This window comes from Gossypium hirsutum, chromosome A05, assembly GCF_007990345.1.
Source record: "Gossypium hirsutum isolate 1008001.06 chromosome A05, Gossypium_hirsutum_v2.1, whole genome shotgun sequence".
Lineage (NCBI taxonomy): Eukaryota > Viridiplantae > Streptophyta > Magnoliopsida > Malvales > Malvaceae > Gossypium > Gossypium hirsutum.
In genome coordinates this window covers 102,838,694-102,862,048 of record NC_053428.1, presented here as the reverse complement: position 1 = coordinate 102,862,048, position 23,355 = coordinate 102,838,694, and the positions used below count along the sequence as shown (strand labels likewise).

General features: G+C 32.3%; 2 protein-coding genes across 2 annotated transcripts; both read left to right on the top strand.

Annotated features, from left to right (window-relative positions):
* The first annotated feature begins 11,244 nt into the window (after window positions 1-11,244).
* On the top strand, window positions 11,245-14,064 carry LOC107959764 (exocyst complex component EXO70E2). Its single transcript, XM_016895901.2, has 2 exons — window positions 11,245-11,488; window positions 11,834-14,064. Exon 2 carries the CDS (start codon window positions 11,921-11,923, stop codon window positions 13,880-13,882), a length of 1,962 nt encoding a protein of 653 aa, XP_016751390.1. The 5' UTR covers window positions 11,245-11,488; window positions 11,834-11,920; the 3' UTR covers window positions 13,883-14,064.
* Window positions 14,065-19,400: 5,336 nt separating this feature from the next.
* On the top strand, window positions 19,401-21,100 carry LOC121229622 (UDP-glycosyltransferase 83A1). The gene is made up of 2 exons (XM_041114331.1): window positions 19,401-19,993; window positions 20,086-21,100. Exons 1-2 carry the CDS (start codon window positions 19,513-19,515, stop codon window positions 20,976-20,978), a joined length of 1,374 nt encoding a protein of 457 aa, XP_040970265.1. The 5' UTR covers window positions 19,401-19,512; the 3' UTR covers window positions 20,979-21,100.
* The last annotated feature ends 2,255 nt before the right edge of the window (window positions 21,101-23,355 follow it).

The window sequence follows — 23,355 nt, the reverse complement described above, 5'->3', positions numbered from 1 at the left end:
TCCTTGTGTTAATCCACATGTATGTCACGTCAATAAAATTAACATAGGTTAATTTTTTTCATCCATTTTAAGATAATTTAATAAATACTAAGATCTAATAAATAAATAAATAAATAAAATGAGGTATTTTATAAAATCAAAATTTATTTTTCAGTCTTGTTTAAATGAAATTGGTTGAGGGTAAATTGGTGATAAATCATACATTACCAAAATAGCTATTAAAATTACCATTATATTAACGAATGTTAGCACTACTTCTAATATCATATTACTTATTGTTAAATTAAACATAAAATTTTCACCTTAATTCAATTAATAAATGATAACAGTGAAATCAATCATATTTAAACGTAATTTTCTTTCATCTTGGAGTAAAAATAAATATTGTATAAAAAATATTATATTCAGCTAACCAAATGAGCTTTTAAATTCATAAATGTTAATGGGTTCAATGAACAGTTGGAAACTTGACTCTGCATCAATGGGTAGGGCCACCTCAACCCAACTTGTTTGAAATGATGCTACACTCGTTATTGCAAAAGGTCAATTGTTAGTTAGACATGACAATTCAATAACTTTTTTTTATTAAAATTTTGTTCAATATTTTACTCATTGATATGATTTTTTCATACCTCAATATTTATATTATATCAATTTTGATAGGTTTTTTTATATTTGATGTGTTAATGTTTTTTTTTCTTTTTTATATCATATTGTATTTAAATTATTTCTTTTACATATTAATCCTAGCACAATCACTATGTGATGTTAAAAAGGTAAAAATGATTTGGCACGTGTTTATTCTGTTGTTTTGCACGTTTGTTTAGTTTTTCAACAGTTTGCGATGGTGTTTTTTTTCTCTTTTTTTCTTTCTCTTGTCTGGTTGGAGTGGGTTGGAAGGAGTTATGGAGGTCGACTTAGCAGCTTTGTCGTTGGATGGCGATGAGGAGGATGTTTGGCAGATTAATTTGGGTGAAGGGGAAGAAGAAGCTTGAAATGGTCTTTGCTTTGTTGGGAGTTTCTTGGCAGCCAACATTATCCAATTCCGATCCATGCGAATGACTCTTGCAAATCTGTAGCATCCGTATGGTAGGGTTACAATTTCTGAACTGGGTAAAAAGTGTTATCTCTTTCGATTTTACTATGAATTTGACATCGAAAAAGTAATGGATAACAGTCCTTGGATATTTAACAACCATCTTTTGGTGTACCATTGACTGCAATTGGTAGAGGATCCCAACATGTTCCATTTCTTTTTATGGACTATTGGATTTAAGTTCATGATCTTCCACCGGGTTTGATGTTGGAGGGAATGACAAAAAATTTTGGGGCTTTCCTTAGGACTTATATTGACTATGATGCCAAATTTATTAGCAACAGAGTTGGTGGCTATTTACGGCTTCGGGCTAGGATAGGTATTCGAATTCTACTAAAATGACGGAAGAAGATTGCCTTTCAAACAATCGATTTGCTTATGCTAGATTCCAATACAAAAGGTTGTCAATGTTCTGTTTTCTCTACGGGCGACTAGGTCATGTTGTAGGTTTTTGCCTCATCTAAATAGTGTATGAAAAAAAGAGATCCCTTTTTAGTGGGATATGTCATTAAAGGCTTTGCCGAAACGAGTAATAGTGATCACTAGTTATTGGCTCAGAAAGGAGGGATATCTCACATGGTCAGACCAAAGAGACAACTATAAGGCATATGAGGGTTCAATTGGTCAAGCAAAAATTTAGGGTTTTTTTTTCCAAGATGTGGGTATTCATGATTGGACAGGTGCAATTTTAGGGATAAATTTGAACGAGATGGCTATAAGAGACGGGCCATCTACAGAGGCTGGGGTTGTTACTGTTACGAAAACTATGGAAGATTTTCCCGTAGAAATTGAGGAAGGGAAAAAACGACTGTGTACTTCGCGATTTTCTTTAATTTCTATGATACCAGATTTGAAAATAATCTTGACTAAGCAAGATGCTATTCAAGTTTTTGATTCATCACTAACCCTATTTGTCATAGTAGTCGGGGGTCATAAAAATTTTTAGTTGGAATATTTAATGTTTGGGGAATCCCCGAGCTATTCAACACCTTTGGTATATACTGCGGGAGATAAACCCCATTGTAGTTTTTCTGATGGAAACAAAACTAAAGAATTCACGGATGGAGAAAATTCAATGGAGTTAGGGATACACCTATGGTTTAGATGTTAGTAGTGTGGGTACTAGAGGAAGATTGTCACTTTATTAGAGAGAAGAATGTCTTGTTACTTTATGTTCCTTTTTAAGAAATCATGTTGATGTTTTGATTGAATATACAACTGATGGTCACTCTTGGAGATTCACAAGTTTCTATGGTTATCTAGAAGAAATTAACTGTTCGTTGTCTTCGGAGTTGATGGAGATCATATTCCTTGGTTTGTGATGGGCGGTTTTAATGAAATTCTCCTTTCCTATGAGAAACAAGAAGGTTAGTTAAGGGATGAACGTTGTATAGAGGCTTTCCGTGTTGTTCTTCAATATTGTGATCTTTTGGATTTGAGTTTCAAAGAAAGATGGTACACTTGGGAGTGTGGTCGGTCTGTGCACACTAATATTCAGGAAAGGTTGGATTACAGTGTGGCTAATACGGGTGGTATAAACTATTTCCGAACACAAAGATCTCGCATCGAGTTTACACAATTTTGAATCGTTGTTTGTTGCTTCTTGATTCGAGCTATGATAGGAATCTATTTGGGTTACATCCTCTTTATTTTTGATTTAAAGCTATTTGGGCAAAGGATGCCTTTTGTGAGGAGGAAGTACGATGGGTTTGGATAGAGGCAAATGGTGATGTTTTGATGCGTCTGTCTTTAGTGAGTCAGGGCTTGATGAGATAGGTACGTCTTCGATGTAGTATTGAGAATAGAAGGTTAGTTCATATCCACTGAAGGATCGAATAACTGAGCATGGACAATCCGACTGACAAAATAATTAAAGAGTTGCTCATTTCTAAGATACAATTAAATCTGAAGATTGATAAAGGTGAACAATACTAGGAACAACAAGCGCGATTCAATTGGCTTCATAATGGCAATTGCACTACCACTTTTTTCCATCATTTGGCCATATATCGAAATAGATTGAAACTGTTTGTCAGGATGGAGACTTGGAAGAGTGCGGTTGTGGAAGGTGATAAGGAAATTTGTACGGTTGCATTTCATTATTTTTTTTGAGTTGTTTTCTACTTGTGAATGAACAAACTTGGACCATATTATGTCTATATTAATCCAACTGTGACTAAGGGTATGAATGTATTTTTATGTAAGCCTTTTACTAAGGAGGAGATTGTTAATACCTTTAACGATACGAGTTCGACCAAAGCACCTAAAGGGGATGGCATGTAGACTTTATTTTATCAAACATATTGGTATATTGTTGGTTTGAATGTTTATCAATTCTATTTGGATTTCTTGAATGAAGCAAGGTCGCTGTCTGCTTTAAATCACACTAATATTGTCTTAATCTTGAAGAGGGAGGATTCCTCTAATATAACTCATTTTCACTCCATTAGTCTGTGTAATGTGTAGTACAAGATTATTTCGAAGGCGATTGTGAACAGACTACAACTCGTTATGCCTCATTGTATTGATGGAGTATAGGGTGTCTTTGTGCCTGGTTGACTAATTACTGATAATGTGATTGTGGCTTTTGAGACGCTTTATTCTTTTCAACAACAACGAGGGTGTCGTAAGGGTTCGTTTGCTTTGAAACTTGATATGCGCAAAATCTATGATTGGGTCAAATGGCATTTTTAGAGGCAATAATGAAAAAATTGGGCTTTATTTTTACCTTAGTAGATCTCATAATGAGATGTATGCGGTCAATTACTTATTCTGTGGTGGTTAATGGGTATGCTCGTGGGCATGTGGTGTTGAATAGAAGGCTCTAACAGGGCGAACCATTAAGCCATCTTTTGTTCCTCTTTTGAAGCAAATGCCTCTCTTTCTTACTACGTATAGCGATTAAAGATGATTTGGTGATAAGGACAAAGGCGTCTAAAGCTAGACCGATGGTTTCCCACTTACTTTTTGCATATGAAAGTTTGGTCTTTGGTGAGGCTAAAATTGTGGATGCGAAGAACTTACGAGGGATTCTTCGGGAGTATGAGGTGTGCTCAGGTCAAATGATTAATTTTGACAAATTCCTTATCTATTTTAGTTAAAATGTGGATAAGGTGACTCAAGGGAGCATCAACTCAGCTTTGGGTGTATACATTTCGGCTAATCTAGAAAAGTATCTTGGGATGCCTATTGTGGTTAGGAGACACAAGAGACAGGTGTTTCGGTACATCAAGGAGAAAATTCAGGGATAAATTGATGGATGGTGTACACGATGTTTGTCACAAGGAGGGAATAAGGTTTTTATTAAAGACATTTTACAGACGATCCCTATTTACACTATGTCTTTTTTTTTTTAATTTCCAATATCCTTTTGTAAGGACTTAGAGTTGATTATTACTAGATATTTGTGGTAGAAATCTCATACAAAATGGGGTATTCATTGGTGTTCCTAGGAGGTTTTATGCGATCTTAAGAAAGTGGGGGATTTGGGTTTCCGTAATTTTGCTAAGTTTAATGTTACACTACTTGTCAAACAAGGTTGGCACCTTTTGTGTAATCCAGAGTCTCTTATGGAAAAAGTTTTAAAAGACAAGTATTTCCTGCATGTTAATTTTTTGCAGTTCGAGTTGAGAACTCAACCTTTGATGATGTGGAGGGGCATCTGGGTTGCTAAATGCCTGCTATACAAAGCTTGCAGTTGGCTGATGAGGGATAAGTGTTGTCACACCAATAGCACCTAACTAGTTGTAGACCTCGTAAGCATCATTTGAGTTTGGTATGTTTTCACCTTCAAATGTGGGCTCATTTTGTTTCAAGTAAGTTTTATGCTTGATTGATAGAACCTCACTCTTGATAAAGGTATTTTCAAGCTCTGAAGGATTCCTGTATGGTTAAAATGTCTAGGATTAAGTCATTTAGCAAAAGTGACAATGAAGTAGAATATGGAAATAAGGGAAAACAAAAGGAAATCTAAAATGAAGAATGAAAAAGGGCAAGAGGATTCAAATGATAAAAGTGAGAGTTTTGGCTAAGTATGCAATGATATTAGCAGAAGTGTTTAGCATGTGATCGCGTGATTCGTAATAAGTAATAAATATTTATAATGAAGATCAAACCTAGACTAACTATTATCACGACGAAAGGGCAAGCGCACCTATCGAACAATAGTATAGTAATGGCAAGATCGGGATATCGTACCCAAGGCAACCAAAAGTACAGTAATAACTATCTTTTTATTATCTAGCCTAAGAATAAAAGGGTTTGTTTTAATTAACTAATTATTTAAACTAAGAACGTATAGAGAAAAGAATTGGGGAATTGCTTTTGGGAAAATCGATTGACTTGAGACAATACCTAAGGAAAAATCCACCTAGATTTTACTTGTTATTCTGGCTCTAAATCGGACGATTTATTCATTCAACTTGTTCCGTAGAGATCCCTAAGTTATGTTATTATCCCTATTCAAGACTAATAATGTCTAATCCCTAGATTTAATAACCGAGACTTTTCTCTAATTAACACTCTAGGATTGCATTAACTCGATCTATGGATCCCCTTATTAGGTTTCACCCTAATCTGGCAAAATCATGTCACCTTGTTTTTAGGCGCGCAATCAACTTCGCTTAATTATGACAAATGTACTCTTAGACAGGGTCTATTCCCCCTCTGAATAAGAGCGTCTCTTGAATTAGTATCCTAGAATATCAAAACAAGAATTAAGAACACATAATTAAGAACAAGTTAAATATTTATCATACGATTCAGAAAATAATAACAAGATTTGTCTTAGGTTTCATTCCCCTTAGGTATTTAGGGGGTTTAGTTCATAACTAAATAGGAAAACATCTCAAAAGAATAAAGAATACAAAACATAAAGAAAACCCAAAACTCCCGAAGGGAAATTAAGGAGAGATCTTCAGTCTTGATGATGAATCAGGCCTCCGAGATGGATCAATCGGCTTCCTTGGAGTAATTTCTTACTCTCTCTTCTCCGTCTCCATTTTTCTCTTCTTCTAGTGCGTATTTATAGGCTTTGGAATGCCTAGAAACCCTCAAAAGTGGCCTTTTCTGAATTGGACTTAACTTGGGCTCAGCAGGGACACGCCCGTGGCACACGCCCGTGTTCGATTACTTTAGGCCGTGTTCAAGCCTACTAAATTGACACAGCCGTGTGGTCTGCCCGTGTGAGGAAGTTCAGGCCGTGTTAATATCGTACTTTGGCCTATTCTCTCTATTTTCGGCCCGTTTCTCTTTCCTTTGGCTCTCTTATGCTCTCCTAAGTATAAAACATGAAATTAAAACATTAGGAGCATCGAATTTACTAATTCTGATGAGAAATCATCCATAAAATGTATTAAACATGGGGTAAAAATATGTATAATTTACGGTTTATCAGCATGTCCCTTCTTATAGAAAAGGATTAGCCTTGTATGGAAGCTAGTTCGGGGAACACCATTCAACTTCCTTGTATAAGATAATGACAACTGACATAAGAAATAAGTGTTGAAACGACAGATTGAATGCGAGTAGTCATGAATGATAAGTTAAGTTTAGGCAACTTTTCCAATTCTCCAACGAGAGTGTGATAGTTGTCTAGGAAAATCATGTGAGATTCAAATTTAAGTGTTTGGCCACCAAATTTTAGTTTTTTCTTCAAAAACAGATAACTAGTAATTTCTAAGGAGATTTTTGAGGGATATGCCATTAAAAGAGAGGCATTGGAAACCTAATAAAAAAGTTGAATTGTTTCTGATGAGAGATGGCTATAAACAACCATCTTACTTAGGCAATAGAATTTTGAGAAAGATGAGAAATTTCGAGGATGAAATTTTCTAAGTGGGGGAGAGTTGTAACATCTCGCTCGGTGAAGCCCTAGTATTTGGGTATTATTTTAGAAGTAAAAATTTTGGAATGAGTTTTGAATAAGTAAAGTGATGGATTCATTTAAGAAGCAAAAGTTCACGAGTACGCTCTTGGGCGAAGTCTTGAAAGCTCGAAATATAGTCTATAAGAATAAGGCTTAAAATAATAGTTTTAAGTTGTCCAATGTTAGGATTGGATTAAGTATAAGTTTCTTTCCGAGCATGTTTGTAACACCTTAGTCTAGTGTATTATGGAGGAGAGAAACTTATGGCTAAGTTAAGTACAATGATTCGAAGAATAATGGTAAGAGTGTATAAATATCTAAATTTGGCGTATATTTATATAAAAAATGACAAATGAAGAAGTGTTCACCCAAAAAGGCCTATTTTGGCGTATAGAATAGGTGAACCAAGAATGTTTTATTTATACGACCCTTTGTAATAGAAACAGTTAAGGAACCATAGGGAGGTATATTTAACTAAGTGGTAGTAGTCGCCCAAATGCATTTTTAGCGTATAGAATGGGTAGGCTCTGATATGGAAATAATTAGACAATGATTCCTAGTCAGATTAGGATGGTAAGTGAAACGAAAGTAAGGTTACGAAAAAGGATGGTTATGAGGTTTGAGGCCACGCCAGAAGGCATGATACCTCTAGTGAACAATATGGTGTTGTACCGATTGATTTGTGAGAAAAGTTGGTTGGGAACTAACCAAATGTGAACTGGATGAGTCAAAGGCTGAAGAAGTATCAGGTAAGTTCCTTAGACGTGGCAGATTTTGATAAGCCACTTAGTCTTGACGTAACTCACCAAGTTCCCATGAATACTTAAGTTAAAAGGGGTTTATCATCAGTTATGTACAAGTTGTATTAGCAAATTTAATTATGAAATTTGAGTTGTTGATTATGTAATTAAATTAGAAATTGAAAATTTGTTAAGTCCTTTGGTTCAGTGTAGCATCCGATACCCAAACCCGGTTATCAGGTCAAGAAAATAGGTGTTTCACAACCATTCTTACACCCAGTTATAATTCTAATACAATAAAAGTACATGATTGAGTTGAAGGATGGTGATTATTTGACATAACATGTAGAAAGTACAAGATGGTTAAAGATAAATTAAACATAAGAAACTAAAAATTTGTGGAAGAACTTTTAACACTCTCATTTTTTTTTTGCGAGGCTGAAAGATATTTAGAGAAAATATAAGATCAATTTGTATAGGCTCAAAAAATAGCTATCGTTTTGCATTATTATGTCATCCTCAACCACTTCATGACTTCATCTTTTATTTTATTTTTGAATTTATAGAAAATCTCAAGAATTTCCTCCCCTTCTTCTTTGGGTTTGGAAAATCTTTTTGGGAAAGGAAGTTTTCTCATAAATGAGTTTGGTTCTTTGGTGTTAGGCTGACCACTTTATTCTTTGGGAGGAACAATCTTTTTTTCAACTTCTTTTTCTTTAGAATCCCAATCTACTAACTGTAGTTGCTAGTTGACTAACCTACCTCTCTAGGTTCTGAGTGCTCGCTCTCATCTCCTGTTGAAATTGTTGAATGCTCGCCTTTGTCTCCTATTCAAATTTGTATGTGTTAGTAATAAGTGATTTAACAGTTTCTTCAATAGACATGCTTGAATTAGAAAAAGATGATTGAGAGGGAGTAGATGGCATTCGTAGCCAAAATCCAAATAATCTATCAACCTATGATTGTAAAAATTGACATAAGGATCATATCGTCATTATGGCCAACCAAGAAATCCTCAAGTCGCATTGTCACACTCATAGGAATCTTCCTAGAATGTGGGACACATATTAATGTAGTAACTGTAATTCACATAAATCCCACAAGCCTTCACTTATTGAGAATTCCTATAGTCAATTGTCAAATAAAAGAAGTTAGTTTAGAAATTTGATTATCAAGAGAAGAAACATTTACCTCATTTATTCTTCTTGTGGTGTCCTATTTGAAGCTGAAGTGTTGAGAATATGAAACCATAACCAAGGGTTAAGGATGTTAAAAGGAAATAAAATTATTGATACCAATCCTTGACAACAACTTCAAAATTTGTATGATAGTTAAGAAATGTCACATCCATAAAGACTGGTGATAATCTTATTTCTTTAATAAAACAAGCAAAATAAAAACAAAATGGGGTTTTGAAATTAAAAACTAAAATTAAAATTAAAATTATCAAAAAACATATTGCAATTTGAATTTAAGAAAAACCAATATGATGACTAATTAAAGATAAAATCTTACTTTTGATTCATGAGTTTGATCATCGATACAAAGATAAATTCAATGTTCTTTAATAAATAGTTATAGTTATCGATGTCATACCCAACAACCAATCTCTCATTACCATGTCGATAACCAAGAGAAGCTCGTTGAAATTATTCCCCTTATCAATAAATAACCCTATAATTTCACACTTAAGTTTTAGCTTACTAATAGTATTAAGAACAAGAGAGATCTAATTCTAACCAACAAACACACAAAAGTGAGGTTCATTTAGATTAGATCAAATGTCTATATAACCTGAATTGCATACGTAGCTTATACCGAATCATGATATTCGTCACAAACATTAGAAGCAATTAAACAATTACGAATTTAACTATTCTAACTGACAAGACAAATATTTTAAGCAATCAAATACGATACCAATATTCAATAAAACTGAATATTTGAAATTAAAACAGAAGATAAGTAAATATTAAAGAACAAAGAAAAGATGAAGAGCAATTTGATCTCACCAACTTTTAAAATTAAACTTCAAAGTTCCTTTGACTAGAAAAAGAGTTTAGCAATCCAAAAGGTAAAGAAAATACCAAAGCAAAAAATACTAAGAACGGTTATGTCTAGGTATAATATGACTACTAACTTAATAATGTCTATTTATAGGGGGAAATATCATTAATCAAACAAAGCAAAAATTTTCTAGATTTCTTGACTAAGTTTCATGCCAAACTTCCAAACCATTTTAGACACCTTCTTACCCGACAAGTCATGAAATAACTTTGGTTAGAGCTTTCAATTCCCTTAGAAATTGTATCTTATAGGTCCAAAACGAAATTTTTTCACGTCAAGTTATGACCAAAATATTAAAGAACTATCATGTTGAAAGTCTAAACTACAAAACTTGCTAAAAATAAGCTTTTGAGTCCACTTTTCTTCCTAAATTCATAATTAATAAAATTTAAATTTAAATAATATAATTAAAAACTTAAATAACATAATTCAAGAGGAGAAATATCACAAATAAATTAAAATTTATACACTTTTCAATCTTGTCTAGATATATTCTAGTTTTCAAGTTGATTCAACCTACATTGTCTAGTAATTCTACTATACCCATAATTGTATTTGTAAACTCCTAGTTAAATTAGAAGGGACAAGACATAAATAAATACAATTACTTGAGACAAAAGTAGTAAGTTGAATAGAGTTTAAAATTTGATGATATTAATCAAAATAAGCTAGCATTTTCCATGATTTGAAGGAAAAGGAAAAAGTTAACCCAAATGGATTTGGACAAAACTATCTTTGGTCAAATTAGAAAAATCTAAACAATATCATTCACAAAACATAATGTAATGGATAGATTTGAAGTCTGACATTTTGTTTTTGCGTATTCAATTATAATATCAAATGCATTGACCAATGTATCATTGGTTACAAGTATTTTTAATCTAAAAAATCAGATATTATTCCTTAAAAAAATCCATATATTAGTATTTTTAATCTAAAAGAGCTAAATGCTGATTTGCCCCTCAACCATATTTCGTTCCTTGATTTTTTTTTTCAATTTGGTTTATATATATATATGCATTAAACATTAAAATATTATATAATAATAGATATTTTACTATTAATGTTTAATTTTTATCCCGGTTGCTTAATTATAAATTTGAATTTATTTAGATTTTGTATTGAATTTGTCTTGAACTAGATTGGTCTTATACTCAAATCATTATGAGCTCAGGCTTTGTTGGACTTAAATTTAATTTTATTATGCTTAAATTTTTTTGAATTTAAATTATTATAAGATCACTCGGAACCTTACGACTTCATATCAACTTAACACATCCATACAACCAATAATAATTATAGTTTCTTGAAGTTTTAAAAGAAAGCATTAGAAAATTTAAGTAAAAAAAAAGAAGATGTGGACAAATTAAAGCCAAAATACTTGCAATTAGAAAAAGACATTTTGGTCATTTTTTAAGGTTAAGTCAAGCAAATCATATAATAGTATATGAGTTTGTTGTAAAAAAAAAAAAATCAAGGTGGGTTGTATATGCTATTATAGAAATTTTAATATACACACATTGACATTAGATAATTGTTTTTCTGTTTTTTCTTCCATTTCTTCTGCCAAGACAAAACTAGTCAAAGCCACGAACTTGGCAAAGACTTGAAAAAGTTGAAATTTCTCAGAGGGAAGAGAGATTTGTTTAGCTTACAAACTTGGAACTAAAAAGCTTCAATTTTCTAAACTGAATCTACCACGAAGCTCCCAATTTTAAGGTCAGTTCTCTGCTTTTGGTTTTCTTCCTTTTTACTTTCCGTACACTCAAAAACATTTCTTTCATCTTCTTTTGCTTTCTTGTGCTACAAAAGGAGCTTTCCTTTTTGTATTAAATTCATTACATATCTGCAGCTGCTTTTTGTTTTGAAGTTGGTTGTTTGATATAAGTTTAGTTTCCAAATGATTTGTGTCTTTTAAAAAAAAATGGGTTCTTTAGATTTTAGCTTGATTTGATGTATTTTTGTTCTTCTTTCTGATTTTTATGTCCTTTCATCTGTTGGGTTCTTTTAAAAGCTTCCATTTTTATCAATTTGTTGATTCAATAGCTTGAAATTGTGATCCAGGCCGGTGTTACTGTTGGATTTTCATTCAGATTGTGGGGCTTTAAGCAGTTTATGTGAGCTTTGTTTGAGTTTGTTGTGGTTTTGATTATGGCAATGGGTGATTATGAATCTACGGCTACATCATTAGAAGGAGAGGAAAATTTAATTGCTGCGGCGGAGCATATAGTGAAAGCGTTGGGTTCTAACAAGAACTTTACAAAAGATGTCAAGAAAATATTAGCAGATCTTGGTAGCCAGTTATCTACAATGGCTACAGTTGAGGATAACATGGTTGAGGGTAAGAAAAGTGGGATTGAAGAGCAGTTGAGTGTTGTTGAGGAGAAGATTATGAGTTGGGAATCAGATGATTCTATGATATGGGATTCGGGTCCGGATGAAGTTGCCGAATATCTGAATGCTGTTGACGGAGCTCGGAAGTTGACAGAGAGATTGGAGAATCAGTGCTTGAGTAGCCAAGAAGAGAAAGATTTGTTATGCAGGGCTCATGATGTTCTTCAGATGGCAATGCAGAGGCTTGAGGATGAGTTCAAACATGTACTTGTTCACCATAGGCAACCCTTTGAGCCAGAGCCCATGTCGTTCCGTTCGAGTGAGGATGATGCTGTTGAAGAGGGCTCGATAGTTTCTTTTGGTGATGAGTCTGTTGAGGAGTCTACCCTCAGAGATAGCATCAGTAGGAACTCAGAGGAGTTTATCGTTGATTTGGTTCGTCCAGATGTGATTTCTGATCTCAAATGCATTGCCAATTTGATGTTCAGTTCGAATTATGACCACGAATGTCGCCAGGTATACATCCTTGTTCGAAAGGATGCGTTGGATGAGTGTCTCTTCAACCTTGAAATCGAGAAATTGAGCATCGAAGACGTGCTCAAGATGGAGTGGGGAACCTTGAATTCCAAAATCAAGAGATGGGTTAGAGCTATGAAGGTCTTTGTTCGGCCCTATCTTGTGAGCGAGAAGTGGCTCTGTGACCAGACTTTTGCAGAGCTTGGATCATCCAATTCGGTATGTTTTGTTGAGGCAGCAAAGGCTCCAATGCTACAGCTTCTGAACTTTGTCGAGGCCATCTCAATTGGCTCTCATCAACCAGAAAGGCTAGTTCGAATTCTAGACATGTATGAGGTGCTTGCAGATCTTCTTCTGGACATTAATGCATTGTTTTCGGATGAGGCTGGTTCTTCTATTAGAATCGAGTATCAAGAAGTTTTGAAGAGATTGGCTGATACTGTAAGGGTCACGTTTCTTGAATTTGAGAATGCCATTGCGACAAATGCGTCAACAAGCCCTTTTGCAGGAGGGGGAGTTCACCATTTGACCAAATACGTTATGAATTACATCCGGCTTCTTGCAGATTATAACGAGACCCTAAATTTACTCCTCAAGAACCATGATGGAGCCGCTGCTACCTCACTCTCCCCCAATACGAGTCCAGCTACAAGGGAGGAAAGCATAACTGAATATTTCTCTGACAGTTGTTCTCCAATGGCACTCCATCTCCAGTCACTCACTTCTGTTCTAGAAGCCAACCTAGACGAGAAATCAAAATTATATCGGGATGCTTCATTGCAACACTTCTTTTTGATGAACAATATATATTACATGGCTCAAAAGGTTAAGAATTCCGAACTTAGGCTTATATTCGGAGATAAGTGGATTCGAAAACACAACTGGAAATTCCAACAACATGCGATGAGCTACGAGAGAGCTACTTGGAGTTCAATTCTCTCTTTACTGAAGGACGAGAGCAATTCCAGCTCTGGTTCTACCTCAAGGACAGTTCTCAGGGAGAGATTGCGAAGCTTTTATGTTGCTTTCGACGAGGTCTATAAAACACAGACGGCATGGCTCATCACAGATGTTCAGCTCCGTGAAGATTTACGAATTTCAACGTCCCTGAAAGTAATCCAAGCTTATCGAACATTCGTGGGAAGACAAATGCAGCACATCGGCGAGAAACATATTAGGTACAATGCTGAAGAGCTACAGGATTACTTGTTAGACTTGTTTGAGGGATCCCAAAAATCATTGCATAATCCCAATAGGAGATGATTCTATGATATAATAACGTAGGTAAATACAGGTTTTGTATTTTCTTTTTCAGTTTGATCAAATAAACAGATGGATTAAAGTAATTCTGTATGTCGGTTAGGTTTCCGGTCGAAAAGAAACCGATTGTAATCCCATTCTTGTAACTAGATTTAGATCAATGTCATTTGGCTTGGATTTGCACATTTGTGCTGCTCATTAATTTTTAGATGACAAAATGGCAAATCATTGTCTTTGGGCCAAATTCAAAGCAGTTCAACAATTACAAGACAACTTGCTGGGGGCTCATACCTGTCAGCCAACTTGGGTTCAAAGCATTTATTTCATAAAGTTTTTGGTTAGGAATTCAGTAAGGACCATACATTTATGATACATGAATATAAGAATTGTGACGCAAGTGAATGCCTAACGACAAAGAACCTGATAACAGGAAAAGTCCTAGACTATGTCAACTTGAAATGTCTTGTTGAGATAAATGAATTCAACTAAGAGACACTGAATTTAGACGAAGCTTTGTTGGTTTTCTTTCTTAAAGATGCTGAGGCTAAAGGCCAAATAAGTCAACTGAGAAAATTCTCCTGTGTTTGTTTGAATTTTTCAAGGAAATGTACCATGGTATTCACGATTCACATACATATGCTTTGGTATTTGACTAGTAGTAGCATGCTGGGTCAACAACATTATGTTTAGGTGGATAATTCAGTGGTGATTCAACAATAACTAGAATTCTCAATACAACTTTGCAATGGCAAGTTGGTGTTCAAGTGCCAAGCATTTGTATCATATTGATGAATGAAAATTTACTTATTCTGTTTTTTAAAAGTTAAGATGCAGCACAAAACATTTATGTCCAAAGACTAGTTCTTTTTCTTGACATTTGGAAGAGTGTTGAGGTTCCCAATTTGACATGTGGTGTTTATTCAGGAGAGAAATGCCTTTTTGTAGATGTTGTTTTACAGATGTTTTTGAGGGTAAGAACAAAAGAAATCAAACACACAAAATTCTCATGTACATAAATCAATGGGATCCATTTTTCTCTTAGCAAAAAAAGTGGTTGAATTTGTCAACACAATTCACTAACCATACAGAATATCATCCTCTATACTACTATTCATAATCTACTACACCCCTCAACCTATAACTTGTAAGATCGGATGAGTTTTTACTATTTTATTTTTTTTATTATAATATTTCTATTTCTTTTTAATTTTTTCCTTCTGTATTAATTAATAATTTTATTCAAAAACATATTCTTCTCTAATACTTATTAATATAATTAAACTTCCAAACTTGAATTTGAAATCAAAATATATAAAAGAGTAAACTACACTTAAGGTCATTCAACTATTAATAAATTTACATTTTGGTCACTCAATTTTAAAAAGTTAAAAATTGATTATTAAGTTATTTGTAAGTTATCATTTAAGTCACTGGGGTGTTAAATTTTTAATGGATGTCTGATGGTCGTTAACTCACTATTCATCATCATAAGGGAAACAACACCCAAGGTCACTCAACTATTAGTAAGTTTACACATTGACCACTCAATTTCAAAAAAATTACAAGTTGGTCACTGAACTATTTTAAAGTTTAGGGTTTTAAGGACCTCCTTCACAATTGTGTTTCGGTAATCTTGCCACCATCTGACCTCCTCCTCCACAATGAAAAACACACTAAACCGAAGCTTTTTCCCTCTTTTAATTTTATGGTTTAAATTTCTTTGAAATGGTCTAAAACTTCGTTGATTTAAACTCAGACCCTTAATGGAGGTGTTCTCCAATCTTTGTCCAATGGTTGAATGGTCGCCTAACTTCAATATGTTCCTCTTCTTAGGACATTTGGAATTTTGGATTGAGCCTCTGTTGTTTGGAGCTCTCCAATTAACTTCTGATTGAACTTTGTGTGTTTGAGTCTCCTTTTATATCTATGTATTCTTTTTCTCTGATTTTATTCTTTCCTTTTGCTTATGTAGGTCAAGTTTGAGGCTTGCTGAAACAAGAGACATTTTTTTTATTTGCTTTTTTGGTATTTTTGTTTGCTTTGATTATGATTTTGGTGATATTTGGTTACTAATTTGGGGTAAAGATTGTATGAATACTTTAATTGTGAATTTTCTTGAGTTATAGTTTTAGCCAAAGGAAAAATGGTAGGTGGGTTAATAATAAAGGATTGCTAAGTCAGTTTGGTTATAGATGGGGCATGGGGTTGACAGTAGACTTGTCTAAGGGCTAGGTAGCTCGCCTGCCCAATAGGCTTAGCTCGACTTGGGCTGAGCTTGGAACTTCAGCTCGACTTGACCCGAATTCAATTCAAGTAATAAAAATATTTTTTTAATTTAATTATGAAATATATAAAATATTAATTAAATATATATTTAATATTTTTTTTTATTTTTTTAGTAATAAATGGTTTTTTTGGGTGGGTCAAGTCAACCCGAAAACAGGTTTGGGCATGTAAATGTTTTTGGAACTTGGCCTCGGCTCGACCCATGGACAACTCTAGTTAACACTGGACTTATTAGGGTTTAAGGCTTGAGTTATTAGTATTGTTTGAATTATTAAGTTAGGGAATAACGGTGCAAGGATTGAGTGAACAAGGTATAAACATATAAGCTTACTAATAATTCAACATCCAGCTTGTAACTTTTTGAAATTGAATGATTAAATTGTAAAATTGATAATAGTTTAGTGGAAAAATTACAAATTTACCTATCTCTACATCCGGTGTTTGTTAACAGCTTAACGAGCCAATGACTAACTTGCAACTTTCTAATAGTTTAATAACCAATTTATAATATATTAAATATAAAAATGTTTCTTTATCAACAAGAAAATTGACATTATTTTTTTAAAAGAAAATCATAATTTATGTGAAATAGTTTGTCATGATAACTCACACAATTGTTTTTCATTTTCCTGGATAATTAATGTGCATAATTTCCATGCCTCCAATAATTTGTCAGACCGCAATTACTAAAAAATATTTTGTAAATTAGAGTGATGTGATCTATATAACTTCCTTGATGTTAATTTTCTAAATTAAAACTTAAAATGATGTTTCAGCAATAAACAAAAAGTTATATCAATACTAATAGGGGCGAAGTCAGAAAAGAATTTAGTGGTAAAAAATTAAATTATTTATATTTTTATAATTTTTAAAAAATTAAATTAAATTATTATTATTTTTAAATATAAAGTGTAATTTTATCTTTATTAATTTAAAATTTTTAAAAATTTAAAAGACTAATATAATAAAATTTCTATTTTAAAGGTCCGAACGCCTGCCAGTGCCCCTAAATCAGGCTCTGAATACAGAGGTTTATATATAGTATCACGCCAAATATTTTTTAACATTATCATGGATGTTCCTCATATTTATAATCATTTTATTTTATTTTGACATAAAAATAATTTAAACACACGAGTCGTATGCAAATATTTTTAGAATTTATATAAAACAAAAGTTTTTAACATTTATGAATTATGAACTCATTGTCACATCATTTGTTCACCAATTATTGCCTCATAATAATAAACAACTTTATTTTGTATTGATATAAGGACTATTTTGGCCTTTCAATTAGAAAATATTTATTTTAATTTTTAAATTTATATTTTTATCAAATTGTTCTAAAATAAATAGAAAAATTAATGTTTTTGTTAATTTTATTGCCGTGACATATACGTGGGTTATCATATAAATGATATGTTAACATCTAATTTTTAAAATTTTAAATGTTAAAAAATATTTTTCTAATTAATATAATTTTTAAATAATTTTAATAATTAAAAATATTTTTTAAAATTTGTAAAAATTAAAAATTAATTGAATGCTGACATGTCATCCATGTATATTCAACATTAGAAAAGTTAAAATACGTTAATATTTCTATTCATTTTTAAGTGATTTAACAAAAAACATAAGCTTAAGAGTTAAAAAAGATAAAAATTAAATTGATGATTAAAATGACTCTTTTGTAAAATTAGAAGGTAAAAAAAAGTTATTATGCGATTTGTATTTACATAAATTTCCTTGAAGGCCTGCTAATTGAATCATATGCAAAAGTTCGGTAAACTAAAAATGAAAGAAATGTCGTTTAATGTTTATAAGATTCCAAAATTGGAAATAAAACACCCCAAATGCAATGCTAAGCCAAATAATGCACGATGATTCCCAGGAAGAAGCACCCAAGTCATTGAAAATGAAAACACAAATTTTATTTTGTTTTGTTTTGGTTAATTTGCAAAAAAAGAAAATAAATAAATTATTATTTTTTATCCAAACTTCTTTGTTAATCACCAAATTATGAAATGATTAATACCATTTTTTTTCTTTTTTCCTGCAAACAAACGATGTAGAATTAAACAAGAGTCTTATTAACAAATATTTTTAGGTTGTTTTTGTCTTTTTTTTTATATATATTTATATACAATTTTAAAAAATACATATAATGAAATTGGGTAAACTATATAGTTTCTCACTTAACTTTCATAAAAATTTATTTTAGACATTAAAAATAAAAAAAAATTGTATTTTAGGGACTGCTAGTAATAACCGTTTTCATTGTGGTCTCCTGCGATTCATTTAATGTTCATTTTTTGTAACTTTTTAGTCACTCATTTTCATTTTATCTTTTTAAATTCTTTCATTTTTTTAGGATTAATTTTATTTTTTCCCAAGAGAAAAACTTGAACTTTTATGAGAAGAACTTGAATTTTTACAGGAAAAAACTTATATTTTTATAAGAAAAAGTCAAGCTATCTTTTTAATTTCCTTTATTTTTTTTATTTTTTTAAAAAATTAATTTAGTTTTTTAACTAAAAAGAAAAAATCCTAAGATTTGAGAAACCAAATTACCTTTTTAATTTCCTCCCTTTTAAAATTAATTTTAGTTTTTTTTTTGATAAAAAGCGAAAAACTTAAGTTTTACAGAAAACTACATAGGTTTTTACAGGGAAATTATTTAATTTATTTTTTGAATTAATTTTATTTTTTTCTAGTAAAAGAAGGAAAAGCTTTGATTTTTACATGAAAAAAGATAGGTTTTTAGAGGAAATTGACTTATAGGAAAAAACTTAAATTTCATCCCTGCAGCTAAATAATTCAATTATAGTAAAATCTCAGGATTTTTTTCTGAAAAAATAAAATTAATTCTAAAATGAAAAAAAGAAAATGAATGGTTAAAATAAAATTTTACTAAAGTTGGGTGATTAAAATGAGTGCAAAATAGCATTGTCTAACTTCAAGTTATTGGTGGATTATTAAAATGAATGGTTGGTAATAGTAGTGCTTAAAATGAAATTTTTTTATTTTTGATACCAAAAATAAAAACTTATGAAATTTGAGTCACTAACTACGTAGTTTATCCAATGAAATTTAAACCTTAAAAAATCATGATATTCAATATCTTTTTAACATTTTAACCAAAGCATAATTTGATTTTGATGTATATATTTTTAAATTACAACCCCTATTGAGTGTATATCCAACACCCTATTTGAGAGAATCTCCAACCAAAAGAAAACAAAAACTAACATTTCCAATAAGGTTATTGGGGATTACCAAAATCTCTCTATAAAACCAACATAATCTTTAGTCCAGAGTCTTGTATAGAGAGAATTAGAAAGCAGAAAATGGGCAATCCTCATATTCTAGCAATACCATATCCAGCACAAGGCCATGTAATTCCTCTAATGGAGCTCTCTCATAACTTGGTTAGCCATGGATTCAAAATCACCTTTGTCAACACGGATTTCAATCACAAGAGAGTGAAGGATGCATTCGGCAACAAGGTTGATGGAGAGGGCTCAATTCGTCTGGTTTCGATCCCCGACGGCATGGAACCCGATGAGGATAGGAAGCAATTAGGGAAGTTAACCTATGGAATCAGCAAAGTGATGCCATTGGAGCTGAAGAAGCTGGTGAAGAAGATTATTGGATCTGAAGATAATAAGATCAGTTGTGTCATAGCTGATGTGAACATGGGATGGGCACTTGACATTGCTGCAGAGTTTGAAATACCTGGAGTTGCTTTCTGGCCTGCTTCCGCTATGCTTTTGGCCTTGCTTTTTAGCACCGATAAGTTGCTTGATGATCAAGTCATTGATAAACATGGTGAATATGTATAACAATCAAGTTATTGATTCATTCCTGAGATATTTGATTCATTGACCAACATTGTTTGAAATTTTTTATTTTGCGCGCAGGAACTCCAATCAATGGAGAAAATATGATTCAACTGTACCCAAACACACCTGCAATGCACCCTAACAACTTTTTGTGGGTTTGTCTTGGTGATTTCACCGCACAAAAGAATATATTCGAGTTTGCTATGAGAAACAACAAAGCTGTTGAAAATGTTGAGTGGCTAATCTGCAACACAACTTTCGACCTTGAACCAGGAGCACTTAGCTTAATCCCTGAGATCCTACCCATTGGTCCACTCTCAGCAACCAACCAGCTTGGACCCTTGACCGGAAGTTTTTGGCCTGAGGATGCAACCTGTTTGAAATGGCTCGACCAACAGCCTCCAGGCTCAGTCATATATGTGGCATTTGGTAGCTTCACGGTTTTTGACCCAATCCAGTTCCAAGAACTGGCTCTCGGTCTGGAACTCTCAAACAGGCCATTTCTATGGGTTGTTAGACCAGATACCACTGAAGGGACTCAATCTGATGAACTTTACCCTATAGGGTTCAAAGCGAGAGTTGCAGGTCGAGGGAAAATGGTGGGATGGGCACCCCAACGAGCCGTTCTAGCTCATCCATCCATTGCTTGCTTCATCAGCCACTGTGGTTGGAACTCCACTGTTGAAGGTCTCAGCAATGGGATCCCTTTCCTTTGCTGGCCCTACTTTGCTGATCAGTTCATTAACGAAACCTACATTTGTGACATTTGGAAGATTGGATTAAGCTTCAACAGAGATGAAAGAGGGATCATTACACGAGAAGAGATTAAGGGTAAGGTTGAGCAATTGGTAGATGATGAAAGATTCAAAGCTAAAGCACTACAACTCAAGGGATCGGTGATGAACAGTGTTAGCGAAAATGGTAGCTCTAACAGGATTTTCAACAATTTCATTGAATGGATGAAATCATAGACATGTTTTCACTTCACTTTATGCACTATTTTCCTTGTTTTTAATTGTCCTTTTTCTATGAACAAATGTAAGAATCAATCAAGGAACCAATGTATGTACTATCGAAAAGAACCAACGTATGGAATTCCAATTTCGATTTAATCAATTTAAATTGATTGGTTCATTTATAAAAACGAATGTTTTAAAAATAAGTTTAATTATAAATATTTAAATACAATAAAATTTTAATATAAATAAAATAAAATTTTAATTATTTATTAGATTGACCAATCAATGCAAGACTTTTCCGACACTCTGGACTTTAAATTTATTTATTTAGCATAAATCATATTTTTTAAGAAAAGAAACGTGCTTAATTGCACTTGAAATTACGTCCTCTTTATTGTTGTAATAATAATATCAATTCAACTAAAGTTGAATCGAAATAAATTACATTATGTCATAACATTAAATTTTATCTGTTTACATCATTTTATTAACATTCATTGTCTATTTATTAAACTTTTCTAAAGATTATAGGTTTTGTTATTCAAAATATTTTAAAAAAACTTAATATAATAAAAATTCCTATAAAATAATTTAATAATCAATTAAATTTTTAATAAAAAATTACTAATTCAATTTAACCTCTAATTGAAAATAAGCAATCAATTAATTCCTTAAGTCGCACACTTCCATAAAATCTCTGAACTTTGTGCTAACCACATTGATGGTGTGAAAGATGACGTGTAAGATTTTTTTTTTTCAAGTCCAAAATGTATTTGAGCATCTATTTTGTCAAGACTGAAGAGTGCATTTTTTAGTAATCACGCTCAACTCGCCTCTCTGTTCTTCCACATTTTTGAACTGTGTTCTTTTTACTGATTTTCTTCCAACTATTTATCTTTTGCGTGCGTGTATTTTCCCTTTTTTGGGAGTTTACTTGGGTGAGATTTTGGTAAAGAATAATATATATATATTCTTGGATGAATTAGTGGGAAATTGATAAAAATTTTAGACCCGATTGATAGGTACGGTCCAAAAAATAAGTTTAAACTTTTGCTAAAGACTGATTCGGATAAAAATGATTAAACTTGGACCCGGTCCAATTTACTCGTATCAAAAACACTAAAAACATTAAAATAAATATTTTCTAAAAAATTGAAAATAATTTTTTAAAAAATCTTTATAATTAAATAACACTAAATAGTTGTGGTGTAACTTAATAAGCAAATGCCTCTAAAATAATAGCAAAATTAATAATAAAACAAGAGTTATACAATATCCAAACAATAACAACATAATAGTATCAACATAATAGTGAAAATGACAACAAAACAATGAAAAAACAACAGCAAAACAACGGAGTTTTTTTTTTGCAAAGTTGGGCTAGGCCTGAGCCCAATAAATCTTATTCAGGACTTAGCCTGTTTTTCCAATCCCATTTTTTTAGCGTATATTTTTGTCCAAACCCTTTCACTTTTTGGGCAGACCTGCCCATAGACAAATCTAATATAAGATACCTACAACATGTTTGGTTGAATGTATTAACCATTCAAATGCAACCCTTATTCGATAGAGTCCACTGTTTCATTTGTTTTGTTAATTTTTATTGTTGAATTTCTAATTCTTTATTCTAGGACTTTTTTTAGAGTTACCAATAACTATTAAGTGACTCTACCTCTAATAATTTATATACTTTTATAAAAATTAAATGCAATTTCATCCCGCTATTGACTTTTACTTTTATGTTTTTAAAAAGGATTACATTAAAATTTTAATATTTTCTGAGGAGGCAAACTATAATTTATCATATTTTAACTTAAAATTTTATAAAATTTTGAGAGCCTAAAGAAGCAATTTCCCATTTTAGAGGATAGCCCCGCCAGCCCCTCCACCTCCTGTGGCGGAGCCTAGGGGATTGGCAAGGGCCCCAGCCCCCCCTAAAATGGAAAATTTTTCATTTAGACCCTTTATAATTTATAAAATTTTAAATTAGCAATAGTAAAATTGTACTTGAGTCCCCAAAATAAAAATTTGATTTAATCTTTTAAAAATTATAAAGATATAGACTATTAAAATGGTGAAATTATATTTTTACTATTGTAAAAATATACAATTTAATTTTGCCCCAAAAAAAAAAATTTGGCTCCAGATTGTTCGCCCCTATACATTGGCAGATATAGGGGTAGGTGGGGACCACTACCCTCCCTAACTTTTTAGAAATTTACATAGCGCCCCTTGAAGATGAACTTTATTACATTAAACCCCTCAAAATTTTTAAATTTTGCCCTCTTCAAACCCCCCCAAAAAACACCAACCCCTTCAATTTTAGTCATATTTCAAATCATAAATGTATAAATGTATACTTTAATTATTGGATAATTATACATGAAAT

Bases quoted from the DNA above. Each gene is read 5' to 3' on its own strand.
- LOC107959764 (XM_016895901.2), top strand. From the start codon at position 11,921: ATGGCAATGGGTGATTATGAATCTACGGCTACATCATTAGAAGGAGAG.
- LOC121229622 (XM_041114331.1), top strand. From the start codon at position 19,513: ATGGGCAATCCTCATATTCTAGCAATACCATATCCAGCACAAGGCCAT. The intron at 19,994-20,085 runs GTGAATATGTAT...TTTTGCGCGCAG, and splicing joins TCAAGTCATTGATAAACATG to GAACTCCAATCAATGGAGAA.